General features: G+C 34.9%; 1 protein-coding gene across 3 annotated transcripts; it reads right to left on the reverse strand.

The window, feature by feature from the left end:
• Positions 1 to 76: 76 nt before the first annotated feature.
• On the reverse strand, positions 77 to 14,784 carry LOC143688461 (GREB1-like protein). 3 transcript variants are annotated; one of them, XM_077166380.1, is made up of 4 exons: positions 14,589 to 14,784; positions 8,060 to 8,236; positions 5,791 to 5,913; positions 77 to 3,710 (listed from the first exon to the last, which is right to left on the reverse strand). In XM_077166380.1, exons 1-4 carry the CDS (start codon positions 14,743 to 14,745, stop codon positions 3,688 to 3,690), a joined length of 480 nt encoding a protein of 159 aa, XP_077022495.1. In that variant the 5' UTR covers positions 14,746 to 14,784; the 3' UTR covers positions 77 to 3,687. The 3 variants fall into 3 exon arrangements, 2 of the variants coding, with proteins under 2 accessions (XP_077022495.1, XP_077022494.1); XM_077166379.1 differs by lacking the exon at positions 77 to 3,710 and adding an exon at positions 3,725 to 4,116; XR_013178090.1 differs by lacking the exons at positions 77 to 3,710; positions 14,589 to 14,784 and adding an exon at positions 10,567 to 10,722 and having other exon boundaries at positions 4,132 to 5,913.
• Between the last annotated feature and the right edge of the window lie 503 nt (positions 14,785 to 15,287).

A 15,287-nucleotide genomic window follows, 5' to 3' on the forward strand; every position in this document is an offset into this window, starting at 1 on the left:
TGATCTGTACATCTTGTTCCAGCTGGGAGATCTCATCAGGCTTGGAAAGTGGAAATCCTGCTCTTAGAGAAGAAAATGGGATGTGGCAATTTGTGCCCACCAGCCACCTTTTCTTTTACCCCCAGTGAGCTCTTGTTCCATGTTGGTCTCCTGTATGACCTGAGGATCTGGGGACAGACCTCAGATTGAATCTCCAAAAACCACAACTGGACCCTTCATGATTCTGCTTCTTCCTGGGCAGATTTTTCTCTGTTCCTGTTCTAGAGGACAAGAACCATCACCCGGGTTCTGTGCACCCCTGAGCACAGAACAACTGTGGTCAGAGATTGGTAGTCCAGTTTTGTCTGTTTTTGAACTTAACAGTACCCAAGTCATATTGGATAGATTCTTTCGGGAATATTTCTTTTTCAACATTATGTTTATGAGATTCATCCATAACGCTGCATGTAGCTTTTATTCATTTTCATTGGTATATGATATTCCATTACATAATCATAATCAAAATGTATTTAGCCATACTATTGTTGATGAAGATTTGAGTTGTTCCACTTGGGGATTAACTATGAGGAACACTGGTATGAATAGTCTTGGAAACATCTCTTTGGACGCATGTTCAAGAATTTCTTTAGTGAAAGGAACATCTAAATCATAGGATATACATATTTTCTGCTTTACTATGATATAGCAAATTACTTGAAAAGCAGTAGGATCAATTAACACTCCCCCCAATAGTGTATGATAGTTCTTATTTCTTTATTGGCATTTACTATTGTCATATACCAAATTATTGCCAATTTGGTGTGTGTATAATGGTATCTCACTGTGTTTTTAATGTAATTTCCCTAATGTCCAAAGAGGTTAAGCATCTTTTCATGTATTTATTAGCTACTTGAATTTCCTCTTTGTGAAGTGCCTATTTAATACTGCTCATTTTTCTACAGGTTGGTCTTTTACTTATTGATTCATAGGCATTCTTTATATATTCTTGACACTAGTCCTTTGTTGGTTTTATGCATTACACATAAGTTCTCCTAACCTATGGCTCGTCATTTATGGTTTCTCTTTTTATGGTGTCTTCTAATAATTAGAAGTTGTCATTTTAATGTAGTAGATAAGATTTTTTATTTTATGATCAGCCCTTTGTCTCTATTTTAAGATATTCTTCATAACCCTGTGATCATAAAGGTATTCTACAATATCTTCTAAAAGCCTGATAGTTTTGCCTTTCATCTTTAGATCTTCAAGCTACCAGAAATTGATTTTTGTGTAGTGTATAAAACAGGGATGCAGTTTCATTTTTTTTCAACACAGAATATTCTATTTCTCAGTACCATTCATTGAAATGTTCCACTAATCTGCAAGTCACCCCTGCTACATATGAAATATTTATATGGTATGTGAATCTTTTGGGGGGCTTTTTACTCTATTCTACTGCTTATACCTCTACCTTGTGCCAACTTCACACTGTCTTTATTACTAAAGCTTTATAAGCTTGTTATATGGTAGGGAAAATCCTCTCATATGTAATTGTTTTTACTTTAATACACAACCCTAAGATAGTAAGGGGTTTTTTATTACTTTGAGCCTGCAGTAGCTCATAGACAGGAAAATATCATTTCTAAGACAATATCTCTGATTCAAATAACAGGGCTGACTTCTCTATTAGGCACAGTAAGCATAGAACCTACAGTCCACAATACCCTCAGGGGCTGATGAAAATGTTTTAACTTACATTAGAAACAGAAGGAAAAAAATCAACTTTTAGGATGAAAGAAGTGCTTTAGTATATAATATTAATGTATTCATCTTTATACTATAAATCATAAAACATTATTTTTAATATTTTTATGGAGGAACCCCCACTTCCAAATGATCTCATCTTACTTGCAGAGAAGCTTTTATTGATCTATTTTTTCAAAAAACAACTTAATTGAGGTATATTTCACAAATCATAAAATTTGCCCATTTTAAATGGCAAAAGGGAAAAATGATTCAATGATTTTTATAACTTTACTGAGTGGTGCAACCATCACCATAAATTACTTTTAGAACATTTTCATCTCCCACCGTTAAGATGCACCAACCTATTTTCAGTCTGTCTCTGTTTTCACTGCCTGTTCCTGCAACCACTAATCTACTTTGTCTTTATAAATTTGCCTCTTCTAAACATTTTCTATAAATGGAATTATATAATACATCATCTTTTGCACATAGTTTTTTCAGTTAGCATAATGTTTTTAAGGTTCATCCATGACATAGCAGGTGTTAATAATTTGTTCCTTGTTATTGCCAAAATGTATTCTAGTGTATTGATATATATATAATACATTTTTGTCTATCTATTCACAAGCTGACTGACATTTAGTTGGTTTCAAGTTTGTGTCTATAATTAATAATGTGCAATTAATTAATTTATGTGCAAGCTTTGCATGATTATATTTTTCAATTCTCTGGGCCAGATACTTGTAGTGGAACTGCTCTGCTGTATGGTAGCTTTAACTTTTCAGAAATTGCCAAATTGTACTCCAAAGGGACTGTAACATGTTTATATTCCTCTATATTTTCATCAATACTTGCTATTTTCTGTCTCTTTTATTTAGTCATTCTAATATGTGGCAAGTGGAATCTCGTAGTTTTGATTTGCATTTCCCTAAGGACTACTGATGTTGACCATTTTTTCAAGTGCTATTAGTCATTTGTATATGTTCTTTGTGGAAATGTCTATTCAACCCCTTTGTCCATGTTTTGAATGGATTGGTTGTCTTCTAATTATTGAGCTCTTTGTAAATTCTGGTTACAAATCCTTAATCAGACATGTATTTTGCAATTGTTTTTTCCCTGGCTTTTGCTCATTTCTTTTCATTTTCTTTAGCTGTGCTTTGTTTTTTGTGTTTTTTTTTTTTGGGGGTGCATGGTTCAGGAACTGAACCTGGGTCTCCTGCATGAAAGGCGTGCATTCTAACCACTGAACTAGCTGTGCACCCTGTGCCTTTTTGAAGTGCAAAACTTTCAAATTTTGATGAAGCCCAATTTATCAGTTTTTCCAGAAATAAATCCTTTTATTTATAGTCCATTGATTTTTGACAAATGTAATTCACTGGAGAGAAGATAATCTGTCCAATAAATGGTGCTGGGCCAACTGGATATCAACATGTAAATAGAACTTAGATTCTCACCTCATACCACATGTGAAAATTAATGCAAAATGGACCACAGGTATAAATGTAAGAGCTACAACAACACAATTTTTAGAAGAAAACATAGTAGAAAAATGTCAAAATCTTGGGTTAGGTAAAGATTTCATTTTCATCTATTCTTGAGTTCTTATCCTGATTAAATACATTTATATGTGGAGTGGAGGTGGCATATTTATATAATGTTTGTATGTAAATATCTATAAATATATAGCCACCCTTATACAAAATTATAAAACATTTCATAAGGAATGATGATTAAAAGTTGAGTTATTAATGACATTAAAATGTTGAAAGAAAATATGCTGCAAGGGCTGAGTAGCAATCCAGCCAGAGCAGAATATCTAGCACTTTGCTTTGCTCAAAGCAAAGCTGTATAAACAGCAGGGTAACCTTCTTCAAATATGATGCAGTGTGTGTACATACATTTCAGGCTAAGAAATGTTGCTCACAGGCAGTCACCAAGTGCAGATTTGTCTAAACATTGCCACCATTACAGATTAAGAAGACAATCTCCTGTAGAAAGATGAATCTCAATCTATCTGTCAATGAGATGCTGCATACCTAACACTTGCAATAACATTATCACACTCACATGAAAGCCTTACAGCCTATGACTTTCAACATGTGTAGGAATAAGGATACTACTGTTGAAGAATCTATAAACATAATTCATCAAGATGAAAGTTCTAGACATTAAGCTTCACTTATAATTAAAATTTCTGGATTTGATCTAAAATTGTTAATAACTAATTTTGTGGTCACATTACCCCTTACATTACACTCCCTCAAGTGACATTCAAAATATTGGCATACACTTGGCCACTTGTGTTCACTTTTAGTCAGTCTATGTCCTTCTCTTCCCTGCCTTTGTCTCTTCTTGGCAACTGAGTCTTTGTCAAATCCTCAATCTTGATTTCCTCTATTCAAAGAAACATTTGTTATCAAAATTATGTCCTGTTATAACTAAAACTGCATCATTGTTTATTAATATCTTAATATTTTTTCACTATTTTCACTTACAACCGGTTATTTATATGTCCACCTAGTCCTCTTACTAAATATGAGGGCTTTATATTCCTGACAAGAGTGGTTTATAAATCATCATAGTCATAAGTCAAGTAAGTATAGGAATCCTGTCTTATGGTATCTAACAAGTTCTTAAACATAATAAACATTTAATAAGTTTTGCTGGAATGAAGTAAATATTGTTAATACTATCATTTAAAAATTACATTTCATTAGCCCAAGGTCTAATGGCAAAAGATGTACCATGAAATCAATCAAATTACTAAAATAATATTCTAGGACAGACTTGTAGGTTTATCATTATTGTAAATGACAAGAGCCAAATGCCAACTATTTTCTTTCTTCAATACCTAGTGATACTATATTCTCTTATTTATTCTAAAGAGAAATAACCTTTCCTCTTAGCTCAAAGCCTCTATCTGAATCTTCTAGATGGTTTGAAAGGTAGACTTTCTTATTCAAGATGAAGTAGACTTAGCTAAGTGCTAGCATTTAGCAAGAAATGCCACAAAATAAAGTTAGCTTTTATTATCATTGCTAGTGTTGCTAACATATCCTAATAATCACCTCCAACTTGAAAATAAGTAGAAACAATTTTCCAGTTCACATAAATTTGAAAGAGTTATGCTAGTAGTGAAATAAATGAACAGTCTTTTCAACTTGCTGTGGTTGAGTAGACATTGGCAAGGTCAATGCACAAATGTTAAGAAGTTTTTTAAATAAAGTTGGTAAAAGGAACTTCCAAAAGCATGTGAAATTTAAAAAAATGCAAAAGCTCCTTTAAAATACTTTTCTTCTTGCCTAAGATATAACTTAGACTGGTTCTGAGTCATTTTCTCAAATTCTATCTGCAACAATCTTTTCAGTTACAGTTCTCCAGTCAACTGGAACCACTGAGTCCCACTTGCAGCCTTACCCTGACCTCAGGGACTGTGCCAGTGCTGGAGAAATTTTAGAAGCCTTAGACTAGTAGTTTATCTACTCAGTATCAGATCAGCCATTCTGCTAATCCTATTATGATATCCAAGTTTCAGGCACTAAGATTTTATTGGGTCATTGGTTACACCTCTAAACTAGATCATGGTTTCATCCTTTGTGATCCAAGACTAAACCGTGAGATCTTACTTTGCCTCCGAGTTAGTGAACTGCTCCCTGTAACATTCCATGAGCTTAGCTAGAGTCCTGTGCTGGAACTTCAGTCTTCATCAGGATGTCTCTAAAACCTACCATGTGATAGCTCTGTGCATATTTCCATCATATCTAGATTTCCACCTATTGTCTACTGCAGAGAGGTCCTACCTACAGTCAGGTCCTTGTTTGAGCTAGATTTCCTACCAGTGTCACCTCCTTTCTCTATCCCCTGTCTAGCACTTGCAAGAAAGTCTGGTCTTGAATCCTGGCTACAGTCTGACCTATTTTAATGCTGAGTTCTAATTCTAATAGTAACTCAAGTAATACTTCCATTTTAAAGATCTCTATTCAAACCAGCTAATAGCAAGTTTAAAATGCCTAACTAAAGATACAACTGCAGCTTTAAATTCCCAAAGAAAATATCCACCCTCCATACCTGTCTGAATGAATCCTGACTTATATCCATTAGTTGTTCCATTCTCTGGGGTCACAGTTGAGGATAAAGAAGAGTTTGGCTTAACAGAGTGACAAGTAGCAGAAGACTGTCGGCTTCTAGATTCTAGAAAGGAATAAAAATCATATTATATGAGTAGATCAATGTTTGTTAAAATAGCTGATGGGGGAACAAAGACAGACAATCTCTAAAATAAATTTATGCTCCTTAAATGGTAGCCATTTTCCTTGTCAGAGCCACCTCTTTCCCTAATCCTGATACCACCAACACAGTTCAACTACTGAATGCAGTTCTTTTTCCTAGGGCCAGATGTCATGTTTGGGAGAAAAGAAATGGTTACAAAGAACAATCAGACTTTTGGTTCCCATAGACTAGTTCCCAAGGAAAAAAACACTCATATCCAATATAGTCATGTTAATTTTATGGATAAGACAAAGGCTAAAGTATCAATAATCTAAAAATCCCAATAAACTTTCAAACACAGTTAACTTCCTTTCTAGAATTGATTTAAAGTATGGAACAGTAACCTAGAATCCATCTAGATTGCCTTCAACTTTTTCTACTTAACCTTAATTTACATCCCCAAATAGAAGCAAAAGCAAATTTATAGGCAGAAGAGAAGATTTAGAAATGCTTAAATATAGTCTTAATTCTTATTAAATGAAATAGACAATAGTCAAGATGATCAATGATCATGTAATATCAGGCTGCATTTTAAGGAAGCTGCTATTAACAGGACTCTGGTACAGTATTTTAAAAGTAATTTGTACTGATATGGGTACAACTGCAAGTACCTGCAGAGCTTTAATTTCCAAGCAAATTGTACTATATGCTTTGCCACATTAATCTCTAAAGACAGCATGTGAAAAGGGATATAAGTGGTTGTCCATGACAAAATTGATTAAACAGGGTCCTTTAGAGAGTTTATAAGTTTATCAGATACAGTCAAGGGTTTGAGGCAGTTTTCTATAGCTTTCTTCTACTCTATGATCTTCCAAGAAGAACTAGTCTATTTTTACCTAAAAGCCTATCTCCACATTATGTATGTTGTGTGTCTATATGTATATTAGTATATAAATGTTGTATATATGAATATGTATATAATTCCAATATCAAAACAGCAATTGGTATAATGGTGAGGTTTCAGAAACCACCCATGATCACTGTCACATAAACTATTTCACAATGGCATTCTTTACCAGAAAGATGAATTATCCTTGAGCAAGTTAAATGCATTTTATGCAACCAAAATAAGAGCTATACAAGCAAGTTAAGGAGGAGGGAGGCGATATTCCTCCTACTTTTACTCTTTTGCTAGGGTTCAAAATTATTTTTCTAAAGGAAAATTCTTCAGACTTTTCATTAGGACAAAGAGTTATCTGTAATTCACCATGAGCATGATTCAATATTAAGCTCTGATGATACCCAGCTTAGAAAATGTAGATATTTCCTGAAGAATTATAGAATGCCATTTCAAATACAATGAAGAGCAATTACTCAAGGACTCAAAGACAAATCTGCAGTTGTAATTTATATTTATTTTGCTGTTTCTCAAGGCAAAAATCTTGTATAGACAAAAAAAAGGAAATATTAAAGACTATTATTATACAGGGGGGATATGAGGATCTAAGAAACTCCTCAATAGAATAAGGATTAATTATGCCTATATTAGAATAATGAATAGAAGTATGCCAGTTCCTACAAACACATGAAGATATGAAGTTTTAACTGGATTCATGTCTACACATAGATTATTTAAGTTCTTCCTAACATAAAAAAAGAACTTTGTCAACTTAATAATGCATATCCCCAGGTATTATGAAGAGAGTGTTATTTATTCAATGTATTATTAGGTCTCATTAAAATAGAAAAATACAGATGCTTTAGAATTATGAAAGAATCTGAGTAAAGTAAAAAAAACCATCTGACCAGGTAACCCACACTTTGCGGTCCTCTCTAAATGACAGAAGAGCTAGAAAGAATACATTTTTCCCCCAAGAGCTATACCCCACCCCATGCCCAAAAGACAAATGCAACTAGAGACATGTACTTTTCCTAAACTTGAACAGTATTTGCTAAAAATAAGAAAGCAGGTCAAATAAACTACTGGACAGCTTTACATTTTTTGGATAGCCTTCTGAACTTTGGCTATTTATCTATATCACACTTGAAAGTTGAACCCTGTATGGAGTACTTGCCACATAGTAAAATCACCACTCCCATTCCTTTCTCTATTAGAAGTTGACTCTACCTTTCCAATAGATAAGAGGTCCCTTTGACAGTACACCCTGGGAGCTTCTGACTAGGTAGCACTTTAAGCAATTCTGCTTCTTTGGCTGGGTGGTGACCTTCAAGTTAATGTGGTTAGAAAATTCCATGAAATACCGAAATCCTCTTTCTCCACAGCCAATACAGTTTCCAGAAAACCCTGAAATTAGGAAATACAAAGTTACTGGTGGCCTTGTAAATTGATGTACTACATTTACATATTTAAAAAACATAAGAAAATTCACATTCTTTCACCCAATAACTTCCCAATTTCAAGGAAATAATATCAAGCAAGGGACAACAAAAAAAAGGTACCAAAAATGGTTTCTCAGAATTATTTTATGACAGTGAAAGACTAAAAATAACTTAAATGCTGCCTCAAAAGGGTAATGGTTAGGGAAATAAATCAAAGAATATCATGTAATAGAATTTAGATAATTGGCATAACAGTAATTAAAAGTTTGATTCCAGAGATGCCCATTATTTCCATCAGGAGAGCCTGATGGTCCTAGGCCTGGTTTTCTACTGTATACACCATGTGCACCTGCCTCCAGGGTCACAGTTGACCAGACTGTGGACCAATAGTCTGGGCTAGAGTCTCTCTCATGGAATTTTTAAATAAATAAACAAGAGTAAGTTAGATGGCACAGGACCCTGGATTTTTAAGATGATGTAAAATTGGAACCAGAGGGGTGACATCAACCACTTTTAAGTTAAGATGTGGGAGAGAACAAATTAAGACCAATGAAGAAAAAGCTGCTCTGCAGAGAGAAGAGCAGAGAATGAAGAGAGATGTGCAAACCCAAAGTACTGTGAACTTTAAGGCTTTATGAAATTTGGTTATATTTTCTGATATCAAGTTGTATGAGATTCTCATTTCCTCTTTATTCAAACTATCTAGCTTATTATTCCTTTATTTTGACCACCCAAACCATTCCTCATTCAGACATATTAAACAAAATAAAACTTTCATTGACATGCTTGGAGCAAGAGGCATGGGGAAAAAAGAAATGGGCAGTCTGGGAGACTAATTAAACATGCTTTAATTTATTAGAAATCAGCTTTTCTGATCTCTTTAATACACAGAGGAAAATGCAGAAAGTAAGAGAATGAGTTCTGCTGGTTGCATATAATGGGGACACAATACATTTATTGGCATATAGGTGAACTAGGACAAAAAAGTTGTAAGTAAGAAAGGGCATTCCAAATCTCATATATACAGTATCTCTGTACACATACAACTAACTGAAAATAAATTCACTGATGAAATGGTACACTTTTCTTAAACCCCTAAACCAAGATGTTACATAATTAACAAAGATACAGAAGGAATTAAAGACAATAGCCTACAATGTCCCAATCTCAGAATGCTGGCAATCAATTCAGAGCATCTATACATGGGCAGTCAAATGTTTTGTTATTCATTTAACAATAATTTATTGAGCACCTCCTATTTGCCAGGCATTGTGCTGACAGCTGGAGAAACAGTGATAAACAAGAGATAGTCACAACCTCTGGTAAGTGACATAGAGATATTAGTTTATTCTGTCACTTTCTGGAAATTCAAACATTAATATAATTAGGACAAATACTTGAAATATATTCAGAGATGATGGGGAATAGGTAGATGGATAGAATTATATACCAAATGTGGCAAAATATAAAAAGTTGATGGATCTAGGTATCTGAGTATTGGGTATGCTGGGAGTGTGCTGTAAGAGTTTTATTTTTTAAACTGTCCTATAACTTTGAAAGTATTTCAGAATATATATATATATATATTCAGAGATGGATTGCATTTGAGAGCATTTTGTCATTTGTCCAATACACTGGAAAAAGGTTGTCAATGGCTGCCTAGTACACCAAATTCCTAAAGTCATTCGTTCATTTATCCACCATCCCACAAATACTTATTGCCCTCTACTATGTGCTAGATACTGTCTCAGCCACCAGAGATCCAGCACTGAAGAAATTAGCTAGAGTGCCCCCACCCCGCCCCTGTGGAGCTTGTATTCTGGTGTGATCATCATCATCTGACAGAAAACTGTCCCAGCTGCAAGGCAGAGATAGCACACCCAAAACCCAGGAAAAGCACTATTAAGAACCTTTTAGTAGAAATAATAATTAAAGGCAATCCCCCCAATGAGGCTTATCTGATAGGTCCATGTAGCTCAGAAAAGATCAGTATGAGAATTAACAGATTAAATTACTGAGGTTGAGTTTTATCTTTTATCTTTTCCTCTGCTGATTTTCTCAGGTGAAAAGCAAGAGAGTAGAAGGAGGAAGAAAAGCAATGGATCTGGATATTTGGCAAAGAAGAGAACCTTCACATTAATGATAAAAGTCAACAATATTAAAGAGCTAGAATCCTACAGTACATTTTTAAAACTCTGTATGCTTCAGCATTAGCCTTGATTTGAGAGATTTTTATCTGTTCAAAGTGCTTGCTAACATTAATAACAAAAAATAACAGTTCTACAGCCAAATTACCTTTCTAGTCTTCCTGGCAATCAAATCTTCCAGTTTCATGGTAGATTTGGGGCACATGCATTGCCAACTGGATCAATATATTTTTAATCAATTCCCCCACAGTCTTTGGAATCTGCATAATTTATATAAAAGTGTAGACAGATTGATATTGTAGTCCACAGGGACTATAGAATATCTGAAGCTTAAATTTTTTTCCCAATATAAATTATGCATACTGAAGTCATCCATCATTAGTAAGAAACCTTGTCAGGTGAATATTAACTTCTGGACAATAGAATACTGAACATATAAAAAGATCACAATATGCTTATCAAAGAAAAAACTTCTACCATTTTGTTTCACTGCACTTTTACTTGGAAAAGTGGCAAGTGAAACTGCCCATTTACAAGGCTAGAGGAAGTAAACTAAGTGCCAAGTTTATAAAGGTATTTAACAAATACTATAGCCGAATAACTAACATTTAATGAGTAAATACTATGTGCCAGGCACTGTGCTGGGTGGGTGTCTCATGAACACCATCTCACTTATCTTCACAACTCTGAAAGGTAGGCACTATTTCCTCCTTTATACAGACAAGGAATCTGAGATGTAAAGAAGTTACACAGTGTAATGTAACTATGTTGGAACACTGAATGAAGCTGCAACTGAAATATGGTTTTTTGTTTGTTTGTTTGTGTGTTTGTATCTTTTGTTTTTGTTTTTTTCTTTTTCCTTTTTATATATATATATATTGGTAGTATTATTATTTTAATTCTCTTCTCTATATTAACATTCTATACCTTTTTCTGCTGTTTTGCTAGTTCTTTTTCTAAATCGATGCAAATGTACCAAGAAATGATGACCATACATCTATGTGATGATACTAAGAATTACTGAGTGTATTTGTAGAATGGAATGATTTCTAAATGTTGTGTTAATTTCTTTTCTTTTTTTTGATTAATAAAAAAATTAAAAAAAAAAAAAGTATTGGCAAAGTCCCCTGAGGGAGGGGAGAAAGACTATGGAACTATTAAACCTTACCATCAGGGAATTCCCTGATACTGTGTCAAACGTTAGGGACATTCAAGTCAATAGGCCATGCCCTCACTCATGAGGCTTACTCTTGTGAAGCTTATGTAGGTAGCATAGAAGCTTCGACTACTTATAGGCATCTCTAAGTCCTTCTGGAGGACCTCTGTTGTTGCCCAGATATGGCCTCAGTCTCTCCAAGCCCAACTCTGCAAGTGAAATCACAGGCCTCCCCCTATGTGGGACATACATGCAGGGATGAAAGTCTCCCTGGCAACATGGGAGTGCACTTCCAGCAATGAATCCAGACCCGGCACTGTGGGATCAACAATTACAACCTGACCAAAAGGGGGAAAAGAAGTATAAATAATCAAGTATCAGTGACAGAGAGAATTCAAATAGAGTCCAGAGGATAATCAGGAGGTTGCTCTTCACAAGCTTCAGGTAGATCTTGCTACCTATCATAACCTGACAACCCTCAACCATGACATGACCATTCCAGCCAATCCTAAAGAACACCTAGGGCAACAAATAAGATTCCACAAGTGTTCCAGGCACTAGAGTAAGTTTCATAAACTTACAACCTCCAGATGGGTCCCTAGTCCAGATAAGCCCTTAAACCTAGCCCAGCCTTTCCAGAACATTGGGTAGTTCCATCTCCCTACCCATATTAGTGACAGACACTTCCAATATCAAAAATTTAGAATTGCCATAGCCCAAACACCCACAAAGAGACATACGGAAAGCTCAAAGGTGATGCTGGAATTATACATAGAAGATAGGACTTAACAAATGAATATGAATGCTGAATCATTAAATTGGTATCTCTTTTAGTCACCAGTATTTTACAGTGGCTACAAGTAAAACTTAAAATTGTGAAACTGCAACCCTTGTCAAAGTCTGAAATATGTTCTACAACTAATTGTGGTGCTGTGTTGGAAATTTATAGCTTTATTGTATATATGTTATTGCTCACAAAAAAAGAAGGAAAAAGTCAATCGTGGTGATAAAAAAGTATTTAAGTCTCTAACACCCTATAATCTGGAGCAACTAGAAGGAAAAATATGAGTGGATCGTATGGTTGCCCATGACAAACTCTGGGATCTGTCCTGTAACCACATATTGAAGAGGGCTTTGAAAAGGATTGCTTTTTTATTTCTTTGCTTTGTATATGTGTTATATTATACAATAAAAAAAGTTAAAAAAAAAAACTAATGTAGATGATGTGGGAATCTAAGTATAGAACTGCTATTTTCAGGTGGTCTTAGAATTTTAATCTTATACTTGTGTGAGATGATTCTTTGTTCTCAGAAAAATTTCACCTTCATGTTTTATCCTTTATTTTTTATTCTTCTGCATGGGCAGGAACCGGGAATCAAAACAGGATCTCTGGCATGGCAGGCGATAACTCTGCCTGATGAGCCACCGTGGCCCACTCTCCTTTACCTTTTAGATAAGTACTACCCTTTCTTTATATCTTATGAATTGTTACAGGGTAAGGGTAGTGTTCAAATGTTTTAAAATTCAAGAAGTATCTGCTGATCTGCTAGATTACTGAGTTTATTTCTTGGTGGGCACTGAACAACTTTCCATACATGGCTATAAATAATACCAGTGCCAGATAATCCAAAAGGCAAACTAAATTTGTAGGGCACAGGAAAAACAGGGGAACACCCCTCCCCATTTTTTCATATAAAATTTGATACTTCAAAACCAGCCTCTCAAACTTTTACTCCAGCTCTAGCTAAATCTCACTTTTAAACAAGATTCTTGATGAGATTCCAATGATGTTTTAAGCACCTGAGACTGTAACATACATACACCCTCTCTCCACCCAGTTTTGTACATTGAAACCTTTCTAGGTCCAGGTTGGTCTGGGAAGAACTAGTGTTTTTACAGTACAAGTTTTATACTTGTACTATAAATCTGGATAAAGTAGAACTCATATATTTATTAGGTTATGATGTTCAGAAAATTAAGTAGGCTGTGCTGGTCAGAAAAGAGCACTGGATACCACTGAATGGCAGGAAGGGGGTGTAATTAAAAATCACCAAATTCAATGAAATGTTGCAATGCTTTATACAAGGGTTTTCTTATTAAAGGCTTGTTGGAAGAAGTTGATACTAATCAAGAAAATGGGATGACATTATATATATATACACATTTATCTTTTAGAGCGAAACTGGATGAATGTTCAGAACAAATGTACAGGTAAATATAAAACATCAGATATATCTATTATTGTTTTTGGAATGATGTAGAAAGAAGAAGGAGTAACACTAAAGAGATTCCTGAAATGTTAGCATTCTCACAGGAAGGACATGGTACAATAGAAAAGCCCTTTGCCACATATCAGAGAAGTCATGCAACCACTGTGAACTGCAGTCTCTTCATCTGTAAGACAGGGTGATAACACTTGCCATGGCTTTCTTACAGTTATATGCTGTGAAGTCATGGAATACAATGTGAGAGTAAGAGCAGAAGAATCCCTCCTCATTCCTTTCCATAATTACTTGTTTTTAACCTTAAATATCACAGGTAATGATTGGAAAGAGGCCAAACAATATTACATGGATTGGGGGGGGGGAAAACCCAAACTGAAACCCACCATCTGTAGTGCAAGACCCTTCTGGGGCAGGTTTTTGTGAATAGGGAATTGGTGGACTATTTGAATCAGACATTTCTTCATCATCTTCCATTTCATTAATTGTTAGATTGTTAGAAAAATCTAGACTTCCATTTTGAGTATAGAATTTTACCAAATCTTTATCCAAATCCTCCACCTTGGGTTTTACATCTGGGTGAGCAACAAATCACAATTAATTTAAGGAAAAGATTTGTATGGAAGGACAATCATAGTTCTGAAAGACATCTGAGAAAAGGATACTAGCATCTTTGAACATTTAACCAATTTGTTTCAGAACATTTAACCAATTTGTTTCAGAAATCCCCAGATTTAGAATCCCCACTTCATTTAAAAGGAGACTAGAAATTTGTATTATTGAGAAACTTACCTGCAGATGAGAAAGGATGCTGGTCAGGAGCCAAGTACAGCTGGGAAAAAATTGGACGTGGACCCACACTGCTACATCTGAGTGAGGCTTCTATGGAGTTGTGGAGAGCTTCCTCAAATCGAGCAGATTTCAGTTGCCCAGCATATGAATTTCCCATGGTCTACTTGTCCCCAGCCCCCCCAAAGGAAAAAGAGGAAGAATGAAGGAGAAATGGATATAATTAGAGGGTTATATGTCTGCAAAGTACATATATAACTAACATGACCTATACACACACACACACACACACACACACACACACACATATATATCTAGACAACTCAAAACAACTTGTACAAGTTGTCTGTTAATCACTTTTGCTTTATATGTTTATGGTCCAAATCCATTTCACAAATCCCCTATAAAGGATCTTGTATCTCAGAATCAAACAGTAATAAAAGGCTTTAAGGTAAAGGTTCTTCAACCAGTTAATCAAAATTGACCTGTCAATTGCGTAGCCAAACCTAGCTGACAATGAAGCCACACCTCTCCTCAAAGCTCGGGGGCTACCCAACCCCAATCCAACCAACCTATCAAGTGTTTCAAGGTAAATATCTAATTACTTATGTCGCTTAGATTTTATTACTCTGGGAATCTAGATTTTTCTAGGAGAAAAAAGGAATCTTCTCTGCAATAGGGTGAAAGCTTTATGATAATTTA

The sequence above is a fragment of the Tamandua tetradactyla genome, chromosome 6 (assembly GCF_023851605.1).
Source record: "Tamandua tetradactyla isolate mTamTet1 chromosome 6, mTamTet1.pri, whole genome shotgun sequence".
In the NCBI taxonomy this organism is placed as follows: domain Eukaryota; kingdom Metazoa; phylum Chordata; class Mammalia; order Pilosa; family Myrmecophagidae; genus Tamandua; species Tamandua tetradactyla.